Source organism: Ambystoma mexicanum, chromosome 7q (genome assembly GCF_040938575.1).
Source record: "Ambystoma mexicanum isolate Mex_15411 chromosome 7q, UKY_AmexF1_1, whole genome shotgun sequence".
NCBI classification, from domain to species: Eukaryota; Metazoa; Chordata; class Amphibia; order Caudata; family Ambystomatidae; genus Ambystoma; species Ambystoma mexicanum.
In genome coordinates this window covers 717,436,815-717,460,686 of record NC_090941.1, presented here as the reverse complement: position 1 = coordinate 717,460,686, position 23,872 = coordinate 717,436,815, and the positions used below count along the sequence as shown (strand labels likewise).

Genomic DNA, 23,872 nt, shown 5'->3' with positions numbered 1-23,872 from the left:
TATTTTTAATGTAGCTGTCTGAACTGTTTGTTCTTTAATCTTGCTGCGGTATCTCCAAGTGCTTATACATAACTGTAAGGTAGCATATTTGTCCTGTAGGGGAGTCATGGTATGACACTGACACAATAGGTACAATTTGTAAATCCTTTATTGAAGTTTCTGGGGTTGGAAAAACTCCTACTTTGCCCTATAGCTAAAATGGCAGTAGTCTCGCCCATCAAACATTAAAACAGTCCTAGTAGAGTCTGTCAAATCAAAATGGCCTATGCTAACAAACCCTAATGCCTGCCCGATCTTTTCTACAAAAAGTCTACAAAGGAGAAATGTATGTAAAGGAAAAATCACTGTTCAAAATAATATATATAGCTGAATCAGCTGTCCTCCCCAAGTTCGATCACACAGAGTAACGCGGTCCCTCTAGGTAGGATGATGCTCTCTGGCTCGGGTTCTCAACACAGTTAACCGCTCCAAAAGATGGATCGAAGCCCGTCTGGCCTTCCACGTTAAAGTCTCTCATTTCACTTCCAAATAATGTTTCAACAGAAAGTTCATATAGGTCCCCCTCTGTCGGGCTTAGGCCTTTCCAGCACAAGGTTCAACAAAACTTGCAATGGGGCTCCCTTCCCCAAGCTTTTTACACTTTGGGTCTCCCTCAGCCAGGCTCATACCACTTTCGGGTGTTGAAGACTTACGAATGTGCGTCGCTTTCTTTACAGACTTCCGCAGGACCACTTTGACTAACGGAACAAGGTTCAACTTTCACTCTCCCCTTCTCTACGAGTTAATTTAGGCTGACTTGGCTTTTGTGGTTCATTCGCTTTATCATTACAAACAATGCACCTTTCACAGAGACTTTCAAGTGGGCTACTTCCTTTCGCCAGACCACTCCGTTACTCATTATTGCTGATTTCACAGCTGTCCTTACTTCAAAGTTAATTCACAGGTCTGCCTTTTCTTTGTATCTCATCCACACGCATGCAGCCTTCACTTGAGATATGTTGCTTCTTCAAACTTTCTTTAACACACACCGGTCTCTCGCTTGCCAACTCACCGGCTGCATGCATTTCTTTCTTGGTTTTACGGGTTAAGCTTAGTACCACAGGCTTGGCCTTGCCTCCCCAACTCTACCGTTCACGCGGGAGGGTCACTGCCATCCTTGAAATACAATGCAGTCTTCTGATGTGCGATCTGGCCTTCTCCACGTGTCTTTCGTGGCCTTTCGGAGGCAACGACCTTCAGTAGGGAACTTTTGGGGTTTTCGACCCGCTTCTCTTGTCCCTTGGTCATTCGCTCTGCTCCGGTAGGTTTGCTTTCGCCCCAGAAGTCCTACTCGTACTAGTGTACTGCCTTGCTCAGAGTGTCTCTAGGTTCTGCCATTTATCCGTGTAAGGAGAGCTAACTGCTATCGGGTGTATGCACTTACAGTCAAGTGCCTGGCTTTGCCTGACCCGATTAACGTGACATGTCCAGTATGATGTATGAGAGTTAATCTGGTCACTCTGTCACGCTCTTCCTCTGCCCAGTTTTTGTTTAAAAACGGGTGGGGGGAGGGGAGTTGGGACCTCAGAAAATCCTAAAAAATAGCATGGGTTGGAAGAATGGGGGGAATACCGGGTCTCGCCATCGTCTTCCTCCACTCCCACTCTCTGAAGACCCCTCACCCAAGTGATCCTCCCTCACTGGTCCACCCCCAGGAACTGCATCCAAAAGTGATGGCCATATCATGGCCAACTGGATGACAGGTCCCAGAGGACTAGCCGGTGAGACACCCTCTGGTTTCTAACAGTCCACACATAAAATATCAAAATACCATAAAAGTTAATATGGTTTGAGATGATGGCGATGTTTCTTTAATGTGATGGTCTTCTTCGAAATTCATCTATTTTATTTATTGTTTGCATTGCTATATGAATGATATTTTATGGCCTTTTGTGTTTAGGCATCAGCTATATTCTATTGATTTGACATTTTTTTCATGTCCCATTCATTGTAACAATGATGATGACGTTGTTCTCCTTGGTCGAAAATATGCCTATACTATGCAGATGTGTTTACATTTACGTGTGAAATCAGCTAGTACTCTTTTAGTTAATTATGGGATGTCTTCCTCTTTTCACTGTGTTTTTGGTTAACCTTATCTGACAGGTGTTAAACTCCACACCAGCTCCATACCCAACGTCGTGCAAGGATATGAAAAATAAGGCTATACTTTGTAAGCCTTTAACAATGACGAAAGCTACATACTGTAAACCCCACATGCAAACAAAATCTTGTCAAACAGGTAATGATTGCAATTTCTTTGAACCCTTGAAATAGTGTTTGTGTCTTCAATTTGTGTTGCTGTGTTGCGTCTGGTAGAAATGTGTTTTAAGCAGGTCATGTTCAATATTAACTATCAACTTGAATTTGTTAATTTTAGATGAAGATTTTACAAATTATGTTCCTGTGCCTATTCCAGTACCTGTGTTTTTACCTGCGCCTATGCACTTGTACAGTCAGAACATCCCTGTTCCTACACCCATTCCTGTCCCCGTAAGTTGTATTTTATCATTCATCTGATTTGCTTCATATTTGTATTTTATGTTTATATTTGAAAACGCGTTGCAATGCTGTGCATTCAAAAATACAAACACAAGTTGCTGAATCAATAACTATTAACAATCATTAGGTCTTTTTTCGCAAGTGCTTTTATTAAAGAGAAGTTCACCACTAATAAAAGCAAGTTGTTGGTTAATATTTTGAGTAGTGTCGCCACTTGAGGCTGGAAATGGACAAAGTATTTTTAAAATGTCATTCTGTACATGAGCCATGTACCAGTGCATTGCATCAGTCAAATTATGTTGAGGCTTTGGCAGATGGGCCCTGAACATGGCCGTGATCACTATAATGATGCACAAATAAGACAAACCACCATGAAATAAATGACTGCTTGTTTGCCGGCTGAGTTTGATCAGTCCTTGGAATATGCAGAGAGCTTGTGACATCATATTAGCAGCAGTTTACTCCGATAGAGTGTTGGAGCAGAATTACATTTTTGGGACTTTGCTTTCACTTTTAGTAGATACCTGAAATGGTTGATTTTTTTGTTTTCGGTTTTTAAAAAAAGTCTCTAACCTCCTTTTGTTGTCAGAAGGACTTCTACTAAAGCCCCCCTGCCACTGCAACCCTTTTTTTTTAGTATACGGATCTATATTAGTCTATATGGCTCCTAGGATATGGGTGCTTTTTAACCACCCCATTTTGTCCCTAGGGTGATAGCATCACTCTACATTGGTTTCGGGAGTAGGCTGGTGGCAGCTGTAATTTAGCTTTGGCTTCACCAAAGGCGCAAGCCCATTTACTACATTAGTAGTCATTGGGGGACTAATGTATTTTTTTTAAGTCCTGCGCTCTGCCATTTTGGGTTTGGGCCCACCCTTTGTTTTGCGACCAGCTCTGAACACTCTATTGTGTTTTGGTCTGGTCTAGATTAGTCCCTAACCCGTGAAGGGCACAATGCACATCCTGTGTGGGTGGACCCGAATGTTTGGTGCTTTTTGGGGCCAATCTGTTTCACTGTCCACCAAAAAGCTTTGGTTTAGGTGCCCTGGTTTGTGAGGATTCGAGAGCTAGCTTAGGCTAGCACATGAGTGTATGTTTTATATAGGGGACAGGCTGGCGCTATCGCAGTTCTGTTGGATTCTACTGGAAAGTGTGCAGGTGTGCAAGTGTGCTTCCCTGCTACAGGATTTTATTACTAAGAAGCTGTTGCCCCAATGTTGCCCACATTGGCTAGGCTAGTGTTCCATACCCTCAGCTATGATTTGGGTTTTTTGCTAATGGAAATCTTTCGTGGGCTGTCATATTCCTCCCGCTGGTCCTCTTTGCTGGCTTGATTGAGGTGCCCGTGCTGGGACCATCTCTGGGCCATTTATCAATGCTTTCCCGTTTTACCACATTGGTGGCTGTGTGTCTTGGTGAAGGAAGCTGTCATCTCCCAGAAGGCTATTTGGACCCCAATACCCTGGTTCCCCAATTCATTTGGGTCGTCCTGGGTCACCTCCACCGTTTCTGTTGTGAGACTATTTTGTGCTGGTTGGCTGCACCGGTTTGTCCTTCAAGCCGCTGGAGTCTGCCTGGTTAGGTTACTCTGCCTTCCTCAAGCCATCGTCACCATTGTTTTCACTCCTGGCTGGTGGGTCACACACCTGTGAAGGCTATTTGTTCTTCATGTTTGGCCTTCTTGGTCGTCGGCTGTCTAGGGTTCAAGGCCCTGCCTGATAGAATCCTGTACAACCACCCCAGAAACAAATATCTTGTGTTCACTGGGTTGTTTTACCATTCCTGAGCGGACTTTTCAGGAACCACCACAATGAGTAATTCTTCTAGGTTGAAGGTTATTAGAGATACTTACCCTCAGGGGTCCCCATTATCCATAGTTGAAGGTTTCTGCCGGCCCCCTTCTACAATGTTTTTGCCATTCATTTACATCAGCTTCAATTCTGCTTTGATTCTCTTATTCCTGGGGTTGTTGGGTCATAAACATGGCACTGGAGCTCTTCAAGAGTGTCTGCTCTAGCATGCCATGGGGTCAGTTGCAGGCTTCTCCACACCTTTGGGGTAAACCGGAACTTATTTCCTTTTCCCCATAACCACAACATGTATCTACTGTCTTTGTCCTGTTAATTCCTATTTGGGATTTTGAACTTACCTGAAAGAAACCCTTTACTAATCAGGGGCCAATTAGAGAGTGTCCTTTGTTATGGTGTAAAATACAGTCTATTTCTGGAAACAAAGTTCATATTCTTGTTGCCATGAATTCATGCTAAAATGATAACAGACTTGTGTTTAGTATTGTAAAATACTTTATTGCATTTTTAAAATGTAAATAGTAAATGCAATGTATTCAGGTCTCTTCATGGCATAGGCAATACATATAAATGGATGTGTTCCTTGGTGCATTATTTGAACTGTTTTACTGTATTTATATGATGGCATTTATTGAGCGTGGACATAGATTTGAGAAGCAACAAAGCGCTTTACAGATGTATACAACAGTAGAGATGCATAACAGATCGCTTTTCAGAGGTAACGGAACAGATATGCAGCTCGAGGTAGGATACAGAGGGGCATAGAGGAGGTGGTACAGCTGTGCCTGGGGGCGGGGAGGAGAGAGGCAGGCAGCGTCTGCCTGTAGCTTGCTTTGCAATTTTCTTTCTCATAAGGTCAAGCGTCGTGTAGCGTCAAGTCTTGGTCCTCTATGGCCTCCGTAGAGTCCCTCATGATGTTTACGCTGGTATATGAACACACGTGCTGACCGTTACCTCAGTTGTGTTTTTTCTGCATTGCTGTGTGCTTCGGAGCTACTCTCCTCGGCTATTTCAATTGCGTTTTCTTATATTCTTCTAGTGATGGGCCTCTACACCGAAGACAGGCTTTAAGCAGTGTTTGTATTGTGGGGCCAAGATGTATATCACAAATCCTCACCGTGTCTGTCTTTGGTGCTTGCGGTCGGACCACAAAGTTGGCGACTGTGGCTTGGGTCAATCGATGACTGTTAAGGCCTTCCTGGAAAGGAAGGGGAAACTCTATGCAGCTAAGCCCTCCTCCCAAACCCCCAGCCCTTACCCCATCAAAATAAAAATAATCCTCTGACTCGAGAGATGATTCCCCCTGTTAAAAAAAGGTCTGGTTCACAACACTCATCCTCTTCTCAGAAGGGTGTAAAATGGCATTGCAGATCCTCCACGTCTATGTCTTCCTCTTCAGAAAGAGTTTTGTTTGCAAAAATGAACTCGACTAGAAAACTTTGGTTTAAAAATGTTGGCAATTTTCAAGATGCAAGCTCCTCAGAGTGTCCCAAGAAAAGAAGGCACCCCTCAGCATCTGTCAAGACCACTAAGTGAGTCTTGTGTGTCTCCTTCTTGTGCGCCTCAGCGTCCGGGAAGAGAGGTTTCTCGATATAAGTTGAAGGAATCTTCCACGACCCACAAGAAAAGGCCTGTGTGTTCCCTCGAAATATTCACCAGCGGCATCAAAGCCTTCGTCGAAGGTATCGAAACCTTTAACGTTATCGCCTGAACCTTCGAGGCATTTAATACATATAGAGCGTTCGAAGCAGTCCAAGTTGTTGACACATTCATTGACCGTTTCGAATAAGTCATCTAAGCCATCAACGCCTTCAACTTCGAAGCATTCATTGCTCTCGAAGACTATTAAGCCTATGGATTATGTTTCTACATTTTTCCAATGCCTAGATTTGATTGCTTTAAGAAAATGGGTTCTATCTTTGAGGAAGACAATCAGCCCCCTTTTGGTATGAATTGGAACACCAAATGTTCCAGAGTAATTAATTTCAGAGGAAGCCAAGATGTAGAATCTTGTGGAAACTCTGAAGGAAACCAGTAGCTGGGAAACATCACCAGAAACAGAATTTGGTAATCCAGAAATAACTGGTTATGCTGATCCTCCTTACAGAGTAGTAATTGGCAAGGTAGCTGAATATCTGGGGTGGGCCAGACCTGCTACTACTTTAGAGACGGATGACCTCACTGATATCCTAGACAGTGGGCCATTTAGAGACGCTATTTTGCCATTTCATGCAGCCTTAAGAGTAAGGGTGATAGAGAGCTGGCTAAAACCAGATTCTGTCCCATCTGTAAATAAATTATTGACAAATACAAGACTGCTTCTATAGATCCTCCATTTTTGAACATGCATCCAACACCAGAAAGCTTGGTGGTTCAGACAGCAATAGTTTCTTCGAAGGTTGCAGCCTATCCATCTGCTCCAGCAGATAAAGAAGATGGGAACATTGAATCCTTGGGTAAAAGAGTATTTAGTGCAGGAAGTATGGCACTAAAGCCTACCAATGCAACCAGTGCATTAGCTAAATATGCACATACCCTCTGGGGTGTGGCTGCTCTTGCAGGAGAACATATATTGGAGGGAGAAGAAAGAGAAGGCTTTTTAAGTCTAATCAAGATGGCAAAGATTCCATGAGACAATCTAGCCTGTTTACAGTGGACTCAATGACTAGGTCTATGGCGGCCAGCACAGTTCTCAGGCGCATGTCTTGGCTGAGGAAATCTGGATTTTCTGCAGATGTTCAGGCACGATTACTAGACATGTTTGATGGGACTTCTCTTTTTGGTGAGAATGCTGATAGCAGTATGAAAAAGCTGCATGCTTCTAGAGCTTTAGAAAAATCCTTAGGCAATCAGACAACCTCAACCTACAGGTCAAGGATGGAGAGGTCGTCCTTTTCAATTCTATTCCTCCATATCTAGAGGAAGAGTTCAGTTTTCACAAAAGGGTCAAAGAAGACCTTTTCGTGGAAGGGGTAGAGGAGGAATAACTCCCCGTTCAACACCCGCAGATCTACCCTCAGCTGCAGGTGGTACAAAAAAATGACTCCCTCACCCACAAATCTGTGGTAGGAGGCAGATTGTCTTATGTCCGGATTTGGCGAAGCATAACTTCAGACGCATGTGCGCTACAAACGGTAGCAGTCAGTTACTGTCTCCCATTTCTGAAAAGACCTTATGAAAAACAAATTCCGAAGCAAGCTGCAGGCAGACTTGAATATATCAAAGATGAGGAATATGTGGGAGGAACATCCAGTCGAAAGAACGTTACCACGGTTAAGTAACTTGTACTTCTCCTCTGTGAAGGGTGTAGTGAGCTAAAACCTGGTTGTAGACCCTCCTGAGTTGGTGAAATCCCATAGAACAGGTTTTTTGACCCATGTTCATTATCATATGTCATTTATAACGCACCTGTACACAAGTGTTTCTAGGCGTGACAAGACAAGGGAGGGAAGACAGAGGGAGGATAAGACAAACGATTTTACTAGGCCTTGTGTCATTCAGATTGCAAGTGCGACAGCGCGAAGTGCAATGGGAAGGGAAGGTGCCAGTGCCAGTGAGAAGGTGGTGCAATCGGGGCACCATAGCTCTGAGTAAGTGCAGCCAGGGTAGCGCGGCTCTGGGTAAGTGCATTGAGGTAGGGGGCTGTAGAGGTTACAGTTACAACCCCCTAAATCTACTCTAGGCCCGTAGGCAGTGCAGGGGAGACTGATCATGGAGGAGCTAGGTACCTAGTGAGACTCTGAGGATAGCCAAGCAACCAGTCGGCACAGCTTACAGGTAGGTCAGCAGGGGAGAGAGAGAGAGAGAGAGAGAGAGAGGGAGAAAGCAGAGGAGAAAAGGAAGGTCTTATGCTGCTTCTGGAACTTCAGGTGGTCTGGCACAGGTTTGTGAGGGGCAGGGAGGCCATTCCAGACGTAGGCACCTGCAGAGAAGAGAGATCTACACCCCCCCCCCCCACTCTACCTGGAAAAGCTTCTGACCCTCAAAGTTTGAGGTACATGAGAGAATGGCTCGAGAAGGAAGGTATTTTTGAAGAGAGCTGGATGTAGTGCAGCCCTGGCACCAGAAAGTCTTGTGGATGATGCAGAATGTTATGAATTTGAATCTTGCCGCCACCGGGAGCCAATGGAGAGATTTCACGGCTGGAGAGATAACGCCCGGGCCTAAGGCCATGGATAAGTCTTGCAGTCCTGTTCTGTATTAGTTGCAGAGCGTAGAGGAAGGCAGATTGTGAAAGAAGCTGTTGCAGTAGTCCAGCCTAGGAAGAACTAGGGCTCTGGAGACAGTGAGCTTCTGGAAGAAAGTGAGAAAAGGACGAATACCTCTGAGGAGGTGCAGGTGGAAGTGCGACTCCCACACCCTTGTTTAATTAGTAAATGTAATGTATTCAGGTCTCTTCATGGCATAGGCAATCATTGTAAATGTATGTGTTCCTTATTGCATTGTTTTGAACTGTTTTAAAGTAGTATTAGTATTATTATTCTGGTATTTATTGGGCGCTGACCTAGCTTCGAGAAGCAATGGAGCGCTTTACAGAGGTATCCAATACAGATGCATAACGGAGCACTTTTCAGAGGTAACAACATAACAGATATACAGCGGGGGGGTAGGATAGAGATGGGCACAGAGGAGGGGGTACAGCTGTACCGGGTGGTGGGGAACAAGGGGACAGGCGACATCTAGCGAGTCAGGTGGCACAAAGTGATGGTCTAGGTTTTGATGAGACCCTCCTTGAGGTGGGTATTGAGTTGAAATGGATACGGTTAAACTTGTATTTATAAAGCACTGTGTTTTATAAAAGAAAATAAATGTAAACAATGACCATTTGGTTGTTCACCTGCACCTATCTTATTGGTTGTCCGCTTAACGACTGTCTTTGGTGTGTCCTTCTGAGGAAAATGTTGTCAATTGGCTGCTACTGCTCAGGCAGTGGAGCTTAGTGCAGCCCAGTAATACCCCAAAAGATTGAGGTAGAAAAGACAGAATCTCAAGAGACCAAATTTGGTATGCCGAATTTGACTATATATATATATATATATATATATATATATATATCTGAGGCTTGTGGAATCACTTGTAGATCACATGCTGTGCATAGGCCGACATCTAGTGGAAGCTGTGGAGTATTAGTTTGTTTTTCGAAACTCGAAAATGGGTGTCGACACAGGGCGTGCCAGTAGTACTAACCCTAGTGCGACGTCCACTGTACCCATGATCCCTCACGCGTCTAGGACCCTCAGATAGTTTTTTTCCCGCCATACTGGTCGGAAGCATCCCGCAGAGTTCCCTGGCCGTACACATAATTTTGCAAAATAACTTAATATTTTCCCATTTTCTCCACCCCAACGTCGAGTCACCGAACTTCGACACTCGATGCGGACCGGAGAAGAAATGAACCGTCGAGAACTGCACGACGGACTTGGGCCTCGGAAGGCCACTGGCCTCGGCCCTGCAAGTAGGGAGAGTGGGGGGTGGTACATACTCTACACTATATATATATATATATATATATATATATATATATGTACATTTTCTTATATGCTTTTGCCCCAAGTACAACCGCAAGTACCCTTGGGTTGACAGACACGCCACGTGTAACCTCTGCTAGCTGAGGGACCACCCTGAGGCGAACTGCAGAGCGTGTAGTCCATTCAAACCGAAGACCTTAAAGGACTGTTCGATCAAACGTTGGGCCCACCACGCCAGGCAACAAGAGGCCATGGCAGCAGAGGGCACCTTCAGTGATGGCAGCGACGCCGTGCTTTCGGACGGCGAGGGAAACGTGGTGTCGAGAGACAGCCAACCGCAAGTCCCTGACCTCAGAAGGTTGTCCGGCAGGGCAGCTATGGGGAAAACCCCCGGCGACACAAGCTCTACCCACAGCACTTCCACCAAACACGCAAAGTCCAACCGAGACTCGACGTGCACGTCGAGTTCTCGGAAAAAGGCACACGGAGAACGGTCCACCGAATCGGTGTCCTCTGGGCGTTCTCGATCAAGATCGCCGCATGACTCCAGGCAACCGTCCACTGTTGCCAAAAGTGCCTCGCTCCCTAAGGTAACAGAGGTTCGATCGTCGGAAGACGTAGCCGATCCCTATCCCCAAGCCGCACTCCAGGAGTCGGTGTCAACAGACCGCATGGCGGCTGCTCCCGAGTCCCGAACGCCACACTCTAGAGATAGGATACTACCCCCGAATCTCAACGCCAGACGTCGAAAAGCTCTGATGGAGTGAAAACATCGGGGAAACTCTCTTCCACCCACGGGGAGGGGGGGAAACAGCAGAAGAAGCACTCTCAACCTTCTTCTACACCACAGAAACAGACAGACAAGTCAGTCTGCTGTCAATTTACCCAAGACCCCTGCACAAGGCCATAGGTCCAGTCAGGATAGAACAGGGAAACTCTCACAGGAAAGAGTAATCCCCAGCTCTAAGGTATGGTCTAGTGAGGATATAGACGGAGTTATGTCTAGGATGTCATCCGTGGCAGACTTCTATGCCAAGAATCCTGAGCACTTCTTCTCCTATACCCCCGACGGGGCTACAGCCTCAGGGTCTAGAGATCCGCAACCCCAAAGTAAGAAATCCCGGGTTGAAGCACCAACACAGTCGGTCTTCGGACCCCTTCTGTATACAGCCTTACTCTCAATATAATGAGGATCCACTTTTAGTTGAGGATCCAGATTTGGGCCCGTTGGGAGACCATACTGGGATGGACTACTACGGGGATGACTAGGACCAAGAGGAGGGCGCGGATGTCCCAGAAACCTACAGGGTAGACTCCCCAATAGGCAAAGAACCTCCAGTTACCGACTCCCCGGTCAACAACCAACCTCTCCTGTATGAGGTGTTGTCCAGAGCGGTGGAACACTTCCGCATAGATACCCAGGGAGCACAGGAAGAGAGGGTTTTTGCCGAGGAGCTAGTGGGAGAAAGGAGACCTGTTGCCCAGGCCATCCCTATTCTCAAATCTATACAGAGGAGAATAGACCCTTCCCTTCCAAATCCCAACCTCACCAGAGCAGTAAACCCCAGGATCGAAAAACTGTTCAGGGCAGCCCAGTCAGACCCGCTGTACATAAGGGGGCAACTGAAGCCGGACTCCCTGGTGGTGACAAACACCCGAAAGAGGGCGGGAACGCCCCCATCATCGTCTGAAATTCCTCCCGACAAGGAGAGCAAAAAGATCTATGGTTTGGGTAGGAAAGTAGCCTCCACTTCCGCCTACCAGGCAAGGATTGCCAACTCCACCACCCTACTGGCGAGTTACAACTGCCACCAGTGGGAAGAGGTCGCGGCACTCATTGAATCCGCCCCGGAACCTTTAAAAGGCCAGTTGGTACAGGTTGCGTCAGAGCGAAGAGCCGTGTCCGGTTGCATCCTTAAAGCAACCTTTGACGCCGCGGATAACGCCGGCAGACTGTTTGGCAAGGCAGTAGAGGACGCGCTAAAAAATGCCAAGGATGAGTACGAAACTCTCAAATCCCTGGGCCAATTAACCAACAAACCCCGGAATCAAAGAGGGAATGGCAATTTCCGTCGCCCACGCGGCCAAAATTCACAGAGAAGCTCCAACTATTCCCAGGGGCAGGGTGCACCATGTAACAACAACCAGCAGTCTACCCAGGGTTATGGCAGGGGTAACAAGAGGACATGGTAAGGGTAGAGGCAGCCCGAGTAGAGGCATCGGCACGCCTCCCCCAAAACAGTGACGTTCCATTCAGGGTCCCTTCTAACGCATCCCCGGTAGGGGGACGCATTTCCAACTTCACTCAAGCTTAGGAAGGGATCACATCAGACAGATGGGTGCTGTCCACAGTGTCTGCAGGATACTGCATAGAACTGTTAGAGCGTCCCCGAAACCACCCTCCACGACAAAGAGTACATTCCTTAGACCACCAGAAGATCCTCCTCGAAGAGATCGCCAATCTTCTAGCAAAGGACGCGATAGAACTCCTCCCGGGACACCAGGTAAAAAAGGGTATGTATTCAACTTACTTCCTTGTGCCAAAAAAGATTTGACAATGCGCCCAGTATTGGATTTACGGCCTGCAAACAAGTATGTCAAGCCCCAAAAATCTTGCATGACTACTCTCCAAGAGGTAATCCCCCTCCTAAAAACGGGGGGGGGGTAACATGGCTACATTGGACATGAAAGATGCCTATTTTCATATTTCCATGTTCCCAGCGCACAGAAGATACTTGCGCTTCAAGGTAGACAGTCAGCACTACCAGTTCAAGGTACTGCCCTTCGGGATAGCCTCGGCTCCAAGGGTATTCACCAAGGGACTGGCGGTGGCGGCAGCACACCTACGCAGGCAGGCAATCCCAGTGTACCCTTATCTGGATGACTGGCTCATCACGGGGAGACCCCAGTAATTTGCAGAACAAACATTCAAAGAACGATCGACCTCCTCTTCGAATTAGGCTTCTCCATCAACAAGAAAAAGACAAGTCTGGTGCCAAGCACCTCCAAACAGTTCTTAGGAGCTGTCCTAAACACACAAGAGGGGTTGGCCTTGCCATCAGAGGAAAGAATTTGGAATATACTGCTGCAAATTCTGCAATATCAAGCCGGTCGCAAGATAACGGTACGCAAAGCAACGCGTTTGCTGGGCATGATGGCGTCGTGTATTTACCTGGTCCCCCACGCGCGCCTGTGCATGCGTCCCATGCAAGAATGGTTGGCGAAACTTTGGGCTCAGGCAAGTGGTCAGTGGGACGATCTAATGGTCGTTTCGCCAACACTTGTACAAAGCCTTCACTGGTGGACAAGAGAAAATCTGTCCAAGGGGAAACCCTTTTACGTTCCCGAGATACAGGCGGTAGTCACAACGGACGCATGCTTGTCAGGGTGGAGAGCACACCATCTCCACCACACAGCTCAGGGTCTCTGGTCTCACTCAGTGACCAAGAATCATATCAACCTGCTAGAGCTTCTGGCAGTATTCAAAGCGCTTCAAGCGTTCAAGCCTTACCTGTTGAACCTGTCAGTGCAGAACCTGACGGACAGCACTACAGCCATGTTTTACCTGAACAAGCAAGGAGGGACTTATTCGCCAAATCTGTCCAAGCTTGCCCAGAAAATGTGGATATGGGCACTCAGACAGAACATCTTCCTGTCATCTCAACATGTTCCAGGGGATCTCAATTCTCTGGTGGACGCTTTGAGCAGAGATCCCCTCCCAGAGGAACACGAATGGTGTCTACGCAGAGTAATCGTAGAAGATATCTTCTCTCAGTGGGATTTCCCCACTATAGACCTATTCGCCACAAGCGAAAACAGACGGTGCCCAGGATTCGCATCCAGGTTCCCCCAACCAGACTCCCAGGGGAACGCCCTGTGGATGAACTGGTCGGGGATATTTGCGTATGCTTTTCCACCAACACCTCATCAGGAAGGTGGTCAGCAAGATGAACAGAGACTCGATGATGCTCGTCCTAGTTGCTCCCATGTGGGCAAGACAACCGTGGTTCCCACACTTACGCAGACTAGCGATGTGCGAACCCATCAAACTCCCGGGCTGGTACAACCTACTGTCTCAGCACCAAGGTTAGAAAGTGCATCCTCAACCCAACTCAATGAACCTGGCAGCATGGCTCCTGAGGTCATAGAGTTTGGACATCTCTATTTAGCTCAGAGATTAGAGATGTATGGACATCCCAAAAGAATCTTGGAAGCCAAACACGAGGCACTGCTACTTTGACAAATGGAAAAGATTTGTTATCTGGTGCCAGAATAAGCAAATCAACCCAGTTGATTGCACTCCTTCCACAATTGTCACATGCATGCTCCACCTGCTGGACGCAGGGTTGGTTTTTAACTCACTAAAGGTACATCTGGCAGCTCTGTCAGGATACACCACCTACCATAACAAGGTGTCGTGGTGGAAAGTACCAGTGCTTAAAGCCTTCATGGAAGCAGTAAAAAGACTTCACCCTCCAATTTCAAACCCACCACCAGGATGGGACCTTAACGTGGTGCTATCTAAATTCATGGGCCCCCCCATTCTATTTCATGCATAAAAGCAGTCTCAAACACCTGACTTATAAGACGGCCTTCTTAGTAGCAATTACTTCTATAAGGAGGGTCAGTGAAAATCAGGCTCTGTCAGTGAAGGATCCTTTTTTTACGGTTCATAAAGATAAACTGGTTTTACGTACACACCTTAGGTTCTCACCTAAGTTTATTTATAAATTCCATGTGAACCAGTCCATCGAGCTTCCGGCTTTCTTCTAAGACCCAGAAAGCTCGGCTGAGGTGAAACTACACACCCTAGATGTGCGTAGGGCGGTCCTATACTATGTAAACAAAACCAGACCGCTAAGGAAAACAGACCAACTGTTTGTCTCCGTAGCTACAGGCAAAGAGGGAGATCGTGTCTCTAAAGGTGCCTTCTCTAAGTGGATTGTTAACTGTATCCAGCTGTGTTACTCCCTTTCTGAAAAAACTTTGTCTTTCACGACAAGGGCCCACTCTACAAGAGGCATTGGGGCCACTTTGGCTTTCATTGCAAATGTACCCCTCGACACCATTTGCAAAGCAGGTACTTGGAGCTCTATTCACACTTTTACTCCGCACTACTGCATTGACACCCATTCCAAGACAGATACTCAAGCGGGACAAGCGGTTCTAAGACATTTGCTCATGACCCTTCTCACATCCCACCTCCTTCTAACACTGCTCGCTAATCTATGCACAGCATGTGATCTAAGCAGATTCCACAAGCCTCAGAAGGGATACATTACTCACCGTAATCGTATTTCTGATGCTTGTATCTGCTTAGATTCACATGGCGACCCACCCTTCCTCCCCTCTGAGAGAAGGCGCATGGATGCTTGAAGTCTTATATATCTATCTACTTGGATTATCTGTACTCTCGCTACTCCTCATGCTACCTCATGTCAGAAAAAATACAATCTGAGGGTCCTAGATGCGTGAGGGATCATGGGTACAGTGGACATCACACTAGGGATAGTATTACTGGCACGCCCTGTGTCGACTCCCATTTTCGAGTTTCGAAAAACAAACTGTAATACTCCGCAGCTTCCACTATATGTCGGCCTATTCACAGCATGTGAATCTAAGCAGATACAAGCATCAGAAATACGATTACGGTGAGTAATGTATCCCATATGAGCTGCACTCCTGGAGTGGAATGCCACTTTTGAGTTGCACCCAATCGTACTCCACAAATCTTGCCTCCGCCAAAGTAGATTTAAAATGTCTTCTTTATTTCACAAATATTAAAAAATCCATGTGGACACTTCCATCCATCGCCCAGCCAAAGGAAGGTCCCACGACGATGGCGCGTTTCGCTACTACTCGTAGCTTGGTCACATGATTTCCTCTTACAACCGATTATCCCATTTAAACCTTTTCTCGCAGTTATTTCACTCTGAATGGTGATGGCAATAAAAATAGGACTGGGACCACTTTCACAATGCTCATACTTTTCCCTCTGCATGCTGCCTGCCATTTTGGAGTGGTTTCCTTATTTGACATGGTTAATGCTATTGATAATGAAACAACCTTTATGCCTCTCCAATTTGGATAGGTGTATACGCCCTGTGCACCCTTTCAGAATTGGTAGGTACGTGGATAAAAGGTATCATGCCTCAATGGCATTGCAGTGCCGAATAATATTAGTCGAGACATATGCACATCGTACCAGTTAGTTCATTCTGTCTTAACTAAATTCAAACCCCATAAAGTGCGTAGTGCTTGATTTCTGAGTACCAGCATCGGTCCTTCCTGATACTCCTTACCTCATAAAGTGCATAGTGCAAAACCCTACCATGACATCTAGGGCTTAAAAGTGTGTAGTGCTTGTTATCAGGATGCCTGCAATGATACTTATAAATTCTCCTCGTCTCGTCACTTGCGTAATGCAAATTGACGAACTACCATACATTCAATAGGCAATCATCTGATCATCCTAAATAATGACAATAAAGTGCACAGTGGATTATTCCTAAAAAGGGGGCCATCAACCTGATTTTTTATACACGTCATGATGCCAATCTTATTCAAAAGATCGACATCTATCCCATCTTTGGGGGGGCAGACTGCAAGGGATCCCAGGTCGGTGTATGGGTTTAAACAGGGTGTTTGATGGTTGCACAAAAACAGTTTCCCATTCAATATCCATCGATGGGAGTGGTTAAAATGTTTACAAAATTGTAAGCAAAAAAGAGGGAAGAAGGCAAACAGAAGGTTAGCAAAACTATTGATATTCTGATTTTCACATAATTGACACAGGCATTGAGTTAACTCCATATCTCATTCACCCAGAAATGTATAAAGTTCCTCGTCAATGTTGTGTCCTAACGGGAACTTGCTCTCAAAATCAATAATACATCTGGTCTCCCGTTGTCTCAACAGTTTTTCTCTATCTCCTCCTCTTGGTCCAATGTTAGCTTGTTGTAAACCCATGAATGAGAAGTCATATAGCTTCCCTTCATGTCTCTCCCAGAAGTGTTTCGCTATAGGGTATGCATAATCATGATTTTTGATAGCTCTGATATGCTGTTGTATGCGTATCTTCAGTTTGCACTTGGTACTACATGTGCATTTCAGTGCATATACAATGTACTCTGAATCACAAGTGATTCTGTCCATAATGGTGATATCTTTCTTGAGTATTGGGTGTTGATATGTGGTGCACTCCTCCGCAAGCTAGCATATCTTGCATTTTCTGCATTTATAAAAACCCTTCTTGCTGGGATTTAGCCAGGTAGGCTGAAGGGAAGTCATTTCCGGTGGCATGAAACTGCTGACTAACTTGTCTTTAATGGAGGAGCACTTCCGAAATGAAAAGTTCAGGTAATTACCCAGTGTTTGTCTCGGATCAATGTCCACAACCAATGAGTTCCAATGTTTCCTTATAATGCTTTTGATGTTCTTGGCTGATTGCCCATACGTCAGTATCAGACGAGTTGCAGCCTCTTTGTTTATGCTCGGTGTCCTATTAGTGCGATCCAATAATAACGTTGACCTCTCGCATTGACGTGCCTTGAGATATGCTCTCTGAACGATTTTTTTCGGGCAACATTGCTTTTTGAACTACCCAGGCTGTAATTTTACTTTCGAGGTGATTGGGTGCTCCGACGTATTCCATATCTATGACAGGTAATGTCCACAGCTGTGCTGCTTCGGAAAATCTTTGGTGTCTGCGTCCTACGTCGATGACCTCGATGCGTCGTCCCCGAGGACCTCCGCCGACGTCACCCGGTGTGATAAGTAGGACGCACGATGCCCATAGCCTCAGTTCCGTTTTTTGCGCGAACATGTTCGCTTCGTGAATCTCTGTACGCCATGACTCGTTGGAGTTGCTGTTTTCTTTCTCGGTTCGTTGAACCTGTTCGGTTTGTTTGTGGCGATGTCTTTCTCATTTTCGACCCGGCGTCCGGGCTTCAAGAACTGCGGGGACTGTGGGTCCAAGATGTCGGTCACGGATTCTCACGACGCCTGCCTCTGGCACCTCGGGGAGGCCCACGATACTGACGACTGTGTCGACTGCCAGTCGCTCACTGCGAAGGCCTTGCGAGAACGCAAGAAGAAACTGTCGGTAGGTCGGGTGTCTAAACCCCGGAAGTCGAGGTCTGCGGGGCTTTCGACCGATGACTCGAGGGGTGACTCTCTGCGTCGTCGTCGGAAGTCCGGTGGGTCTCCTTCCAGGAGTCGGTCTCGCCACTCCTCCGCCTCTTCTAGGCATTCCAGGAAGCGCCGGCATAGGTCGCCTTCCCAGTCCTCTTCCGAGGACTCCGCCCCTCGGCGGGTCGCTTATCCCTCCATGCAAGCGACACTGGAGGAATGGGCTTCCTTCGGGAAGCAGATGCTAGCGATTCTGGAATCGCAGGGCACCGGTCCGTCTGCGCCTCCGAGTGGGGTCGGTCAGCACCGGTCGAGAGACACCGCCCGTACGCCTTCGGGCTCGGGTGGTTGGCACGGCTCGGGGGAGAGGTCCCGCTCGGACAAGGGTAGCCGTTCTCGCCATGCCCGTTCCAGGTCCCGGTCCTCAACGCGCTCGAGACCGCGTGATCCGGTGCCGTCTTCGAAGAAGACATCGACGCCTGTGGCGCAGAGGTCGTCGACGATTTCTCTCGAGGTTCCGTCTTCGAGGGGGTCGTCAACGCCGTCGGCGCCCAGGTTGTCGAGAGACAAGCTCGGAGCTCCGGCTTCGAGGACTGTGTCGACGCCGCAGATGCTGGAGGCGTTGCAGCTGACGTCGACGCCTTTTCTGTCGACGCCGGCGCCGACTCGCTCGGCGCCCTCGACGCCTTTTGAGGCGGTGGTGTCGGAGGGGCCCTGTGGCATGGGGTTTGCCCCTAAAAAGGCTATCGCTAACGTCCGGCACTGCTTTGTTCCGCAGAGGTCTTCCTCTCCCCGCGTGGAGTACATTTCAGAGGGTGATGAAGGCTCTGATGGCGGCCTGGTTCCGGTTACGGTTCCGAATGAACTTATCTCGGGCCATAGTCAGTTTGATGACCTGAGGCAGTCACTGCATGATGCCAGTGGACTGGACACCTCTCCGGAGGTGGAGTTTTGTCGGCCGGAGGCTGGTTCTCATGCCGATTCGTCATATCGGCACCTTATGTCTCGGGTTACCGAGTACTTGGGTTGGTCAGCTCCCCCAGGGGAGTTCGTTCAGGATGATCTCACGGACATCCTTGATCTCGGTCCACCCACTGATCCGGTTTTGCCTTTTCATATGGCTTTGCAGAGAAGGGTGGCGGCGGCTTGGACTGCTCCGGAGAGTCTCCCGGCAGTGGGCAAGTCTTTGTCGCGAAAATACCGTCCAGCCAGTAGCAACCCCTGCTACTTGTCTAGGCACCCCACCCCGGAGAGTTTGGTGGTGCAGGCGGCTACGGCTCCGGCAAAGCAGGCGTTGTATCCTACCATCCCTCTGGATAGGGACGACAAACGTTTTGACGGCTGGGCGAAGAAAGTGTTTTCTTCTGGGGGTATGGCGCTTCAGGCGGCCAACTCCATATGTGCCTTGTCTCGTTTCACACACACTCTGTGGAACTGTGTTGCATTAGCGGCTGATCATATTCCGAAGGGCACTAACGAGATGGTTTCCTTGCTATGGTTCAGGATGGCAAGGATGCCATGTGTGAGGCCGTTCAGTCGGGTTTGGACTTAGCGGATTGTGTCAGCCGGTCCATGGCCGTAATGCGCAGGTTTGCGTGGTTGAGGAAGTCTGGGTTCGCTCCTGATGTGCAGTCCCGGCTCCTCAACATGCTTTTTGACGGTGAACACCTTTTTGGCAGCAAGGCTGATGAGAGCCTTGAGAGGTTGCAGACCTCCAAAGCTGCAGCGAAGTCGTTGGGCGCTGCAGTTCGCCAACCTCTGCCTTTTCGTCCTAGGGGACAGCAATGGAGGGGAGGTTCCTTTCGCTATTACTCGTCCTTCAGTAAAGCGAGAGGAGCGAGCAGTCAAAGAGGCCATCGTAAGAGTGCCAGAGGTGTAAACAAAGGTACTCGAGGTGCCAAGGCCACTCGGGCAGTTGCCTCTTTGCCCTCAGGCAACGCCGCAGCCGCTACCACTCAGTCATGAGGCCAGGTCCCATGGTTCGCCGGTTGGCGGAAGGCTGGCGCAGCATCTTGTAGAGTGGCAAGCCATTACTTCGGATGTGTGGGTTCTGGAGATCATAACCCACGGCTACTGTCTTCCTTTTCGGCAGAGGCCTCATGACAATCCACCAGGGAACCTCTCTTTGAAGAGTCCGGATCCGCTCCTTGCGCAGGAAATTCAAGCCCTGCTGGAGAAAGGCACCATAGAACTGGTGCCTGTAGCAGAGAGGAACAAGGGATGGTATTCCCCTTATTTTTTTATTTCAAAGAAAGATGGGGATTGAGACCCATCATGGACTTGCGCGGTTTGAACAAACTCCTCAGGAAGGACAAGTTCAAGATGGTGACTCTTTCTCAAGTCCTCCAGGCCCTTCAACTTCAGGACTGGTTGGTGTCCCTCGACCTCAAGGATGCTTACTTCCATGTGCCGATCCATCCCAAGCACAAGAAGTACCTGAGGTTCGCGGTTGGCGACTCGCACTTTCAGTTTCGGGTCCTGCCGTTCGGATTGACCTCCGCACCGAGGGTTTTCACCAAGCTCATGGTGGTGGTGGCAGCGCATCTCAGGAAAGAGGGGATTCATGTCTACCCCTACCTGGACGATTGGTTGATCAGAGGGAGCTCTCCCGAGCAAGTCCTGGATCATCTGTCCGTCACCTGCCACTCCCTTCACAGGCTGGGCTTCTCCCTCAATTTAAAGAAGTCCCATTTGACACCAACGCAGCGGCTCCAGTACATCGGAGCAGTGCTCGACACATCCCTGGGGCAGTGTTTTCCTCCTCAGGTGAGGGCTCTTCACATTCAGCAGATGTGCACAAGCTTGTTTGCCCAGACTCTCCCAGCGTCCGAGTTCTTGAGACTGCTCGGCCTCATGGTATCCTGCATTCTTCTGGTGCCAGAGGCTCGTCTGCGGATCAGATCTTTGCAGTGGGTCGCTCAAGCTCCAGTGGTCTCAGTCCTCCGGCAGGCTTCTGTGGTGGGCCGTCGAGGGCAATCTGATGAAGGGTGCCCCATTTTGGCTGCCCTGGCCGGAGGTGACGATCGTGACGGACGCATCCCTCAAGGGATGGGGAGCTCATGCCAACGAGCTGACAGTCAGCGGTCGTTGGTCTCCGTCGGAGTCCAGACTCCATATCAATCTGTTGGAGCTGAGGGCTGTCAGGCTAGCTTGAAGGCTTTTCTGCCGACTGTGCGCGGGAAGAGTGTCCTGATTCTGACGGACAACACGGTGGCCATGCACTACCTCAACAAAAAGGGGGGGGCAGGGTCACTTCCGCTGTGCAGGGAGGCGATGCAGCTCGAGTTCTGGGCCATCCAGCAGGAAGTTTCGATCTCGGCAGTTCATCTGGCCGGAGACAACGAGACGGCGGACGCTCTGAGCAGGCAGAGCACGATCTCTCACGAGTGGGAGCTGGCACAGGAGATTCTCCTGGAGATCCTCGCCCTTTGGGGGACCCCTCAAGTGGATCTCTTCGCCTCCAGTGTCAACCGGAAGTGCGAAAGGTTTTGCTCGCAGGAATTTCCTCCAAAAGGAGCCTTAGGAGACGCGTTCGTGGTGGAGTGGTCATTCCCACTGTTGTATGCGTTTCCTCCAGTCCCCGTCATCCCGCGGAGGTTCGGTTCCCCGATGATCCTCATTGCTCCGGCGTGGGCCCGGAGGACGTGGTACTCGGACCTTCTAGACTTGTCCATCTGCCCTCCACGTCGTCTTCCCTACCGAGACGATCTGCTCTCACGGGAGGGGGGTCAGGTTCTCCATCCAGAGGTCAGATCTCTCAATCTTCACGCTTGGCTTCTGAAAGGTTGAGGTATAAGGATTGGGACCTCCCTGAAGACGTGATGGAGGTGTTGCTCTTGGCCAGGCGGCCGGCAACGAAGTCTCTGTACCGTTGCCGTTGGAGAAAGTTCTGCGACTGGTGCAGAGTTCAGAATGTGGATCCTTTTGAATGCGACATTCCCATGGTTTTGTCTTTTTTTCTTTCTTTGGCCCACAGGGGCTTGCAAGTGGGGACCATTAAAGGTTACCTGGCGGCGCTGTCCATATTTAAGCGCTCGTCTGAAGAGTGTTCCTATCTTAAGATTCCTTTAATTTCACAGTTTTTGAAAGGGCTCACTAATGTGTTCCCTCCGTCACCTTTTTTGGTGCCAGGTTGGGATTTGAACCATGTTCTTAAGTTTCTTATGAGTGCTCCGTTTGAGCCTTTACATTCTTGCCCTTTGAGACTGTTAACTCTGAAAACTATGTTTTTAGTTGCGGTTACTTCCGCTCGTAGAGTGAGTGAGTTACAGGCACTTTCAGTTAAGCCACCCTTCACTGTGTTTCACAAGGACAGGGTTGTCCTTAGAGTTCATCCTTCTTTTCTTCCGAAGGTGGTTTCGGAATTTCATTTGAGCCAGAAGGTGGTTCTTCCGGCGTTCTATCCTCCTCCACATCCTGGTAAGGAAGAGGAGAGGCTCCATAGGCTTGATCCTAGGAGAGCGTTGAGCTTTTATATCTCGCGCATGTCCCGGGTCAGAGTGGGCAATCAACTTTTCATTGGTTATGCTGGAAAGCGTTTGGGACAAGCTGTGACGAAACAGACTTTGGGCCTCATTACGACCCAGGCGGTAAGTTACCGCCTGGGTCGTACCTTTACCACCATGGCGTAAACTACGTTTACGCCATGGTGGTTGGCGGACTTACCGCCCCATTCCGAGGTTGGCGGGTTGGTAAGTCCCCAATCCCCATTTACCCTTCCCCATTCCCATTTTTGCCCCATAGGGCATAATGGGAATGGGGAAGGCGTTAATTACGCCACCGTAAATTACGGTGGCGTAATTAACAACAAGGTCCCTTAGCGCCATGGATTTTAACACCTGCTAAAAGCAGGTGTTAAATCCTCCATGGCGCTAAGGGACCTCGGAATCAGGCGGTAAGGGTCGGCGCTGTTTACGCCGCCGTAAAACCCTTACCGCCTGGGTCGTAATGAGGCCCTTTGTCTCATTGGATTATTTTAGCTATCTCTGAGTGTTACCGCTTGGCGGGTAAGGACCCTCCGGCTGGCTTGCGGGCCCATTCTACCAGAGGAGTGGCTGCGTCTACTGCCCTGCAGAGGGGAGTTCCTATTAATCACATCAGTGATGCAGCCACCTGGGCTTCAGTACATACTTTTGTACGTCACTATTCCCTCAATTCCATCAGAGGGCAAGATCTGGCCTTTGGCAAGGCAGTTCTCTATTCCGCAATTTGATTGGGCATTTTAAATTTGTATTCTAAATTCTTTCCCACCTCCTTGCTTGGTACTGCTTTGGGAGTCTGTCATAGATATGGAATACGTCGGAGGACCCAATCCCCTCAAAGAACAAGTTACTTTCTTACCTGGTAACGTTCTTTCGATGGGATGGTCCGACGACATATTCCATATCGCTCCCTCCCTGCATTCCCCGCTGCAGAATTTCTTTTGCGATTGCAGCTTGCGTTACGCAAGGCCTTGTGTGTCTGACTGGCAGAAAACTGGTGGCACATGTTCTGGGAAAAAACTATAACTGAGGCTATGGGCGTCGTGCGTCCTACTTATCACATCGGGTGACATTGGCCGTCGGAGGAGGTCCTCGGGGACGGCGCATCAACGTCATCGACGCAGGACGCAGACGCCAAAGATTTTCCGAAGCAGCACAGCTGTGGACATTACCTGTCATATGGAATACGGTGTCGGACCATCCCATCGAAAGGAAGTTACCAGGTAAGAAAGTAACTTGTTCTTCTTCGTCATTCGGAGCAATTCCTCCGTATGCGTATAAACTCGCCGTATGGGATGCTCCAAATTAGATTTTGGCAATGCGCACTATTAGCATGTAATGGAGCATTTACTCCCGTTGGTTTCCGAAACAACTTTGTTCTAATCTTCCCATTTTCTATTATTTTAACATCTTTTTATTGGTTTTATAACAAGTCAACAGTTTG

At 48.3% G+C, this 23,872-nt stretch overlaps 1 protein-coding gene across 5 annotated transcripts in view; it reads left to right on the top strand.

Annotated features, from left to right (window-relative positions):
- The window catches only part of ZMYM2 (zinc finger MYM-type containing 2), a 2,192,903-nt gene that overhangs the window by 1,231,989 nt on the left and 937,042 nt on the right, over window positions 1-23,872 (top strand). For all 5 annotated transcript variants that reach the window (XM_069640238.1, XM_069640242.1, XM_069640239.1 and 2 more), the window contains 2 exons: window positions 2,146-2,281; window positions 2,420-2,532. In XM_069640238.1, coding sequence (XP_069496339.1) covers window positions 2,146-2,281; window positions 2,420-2,532 — 249 coding nt within the window. The remainder of the gene's footprint in view (window positions 1-2,145; window positions 2,282-2,419; window positions 2,533-23,872) is intronic.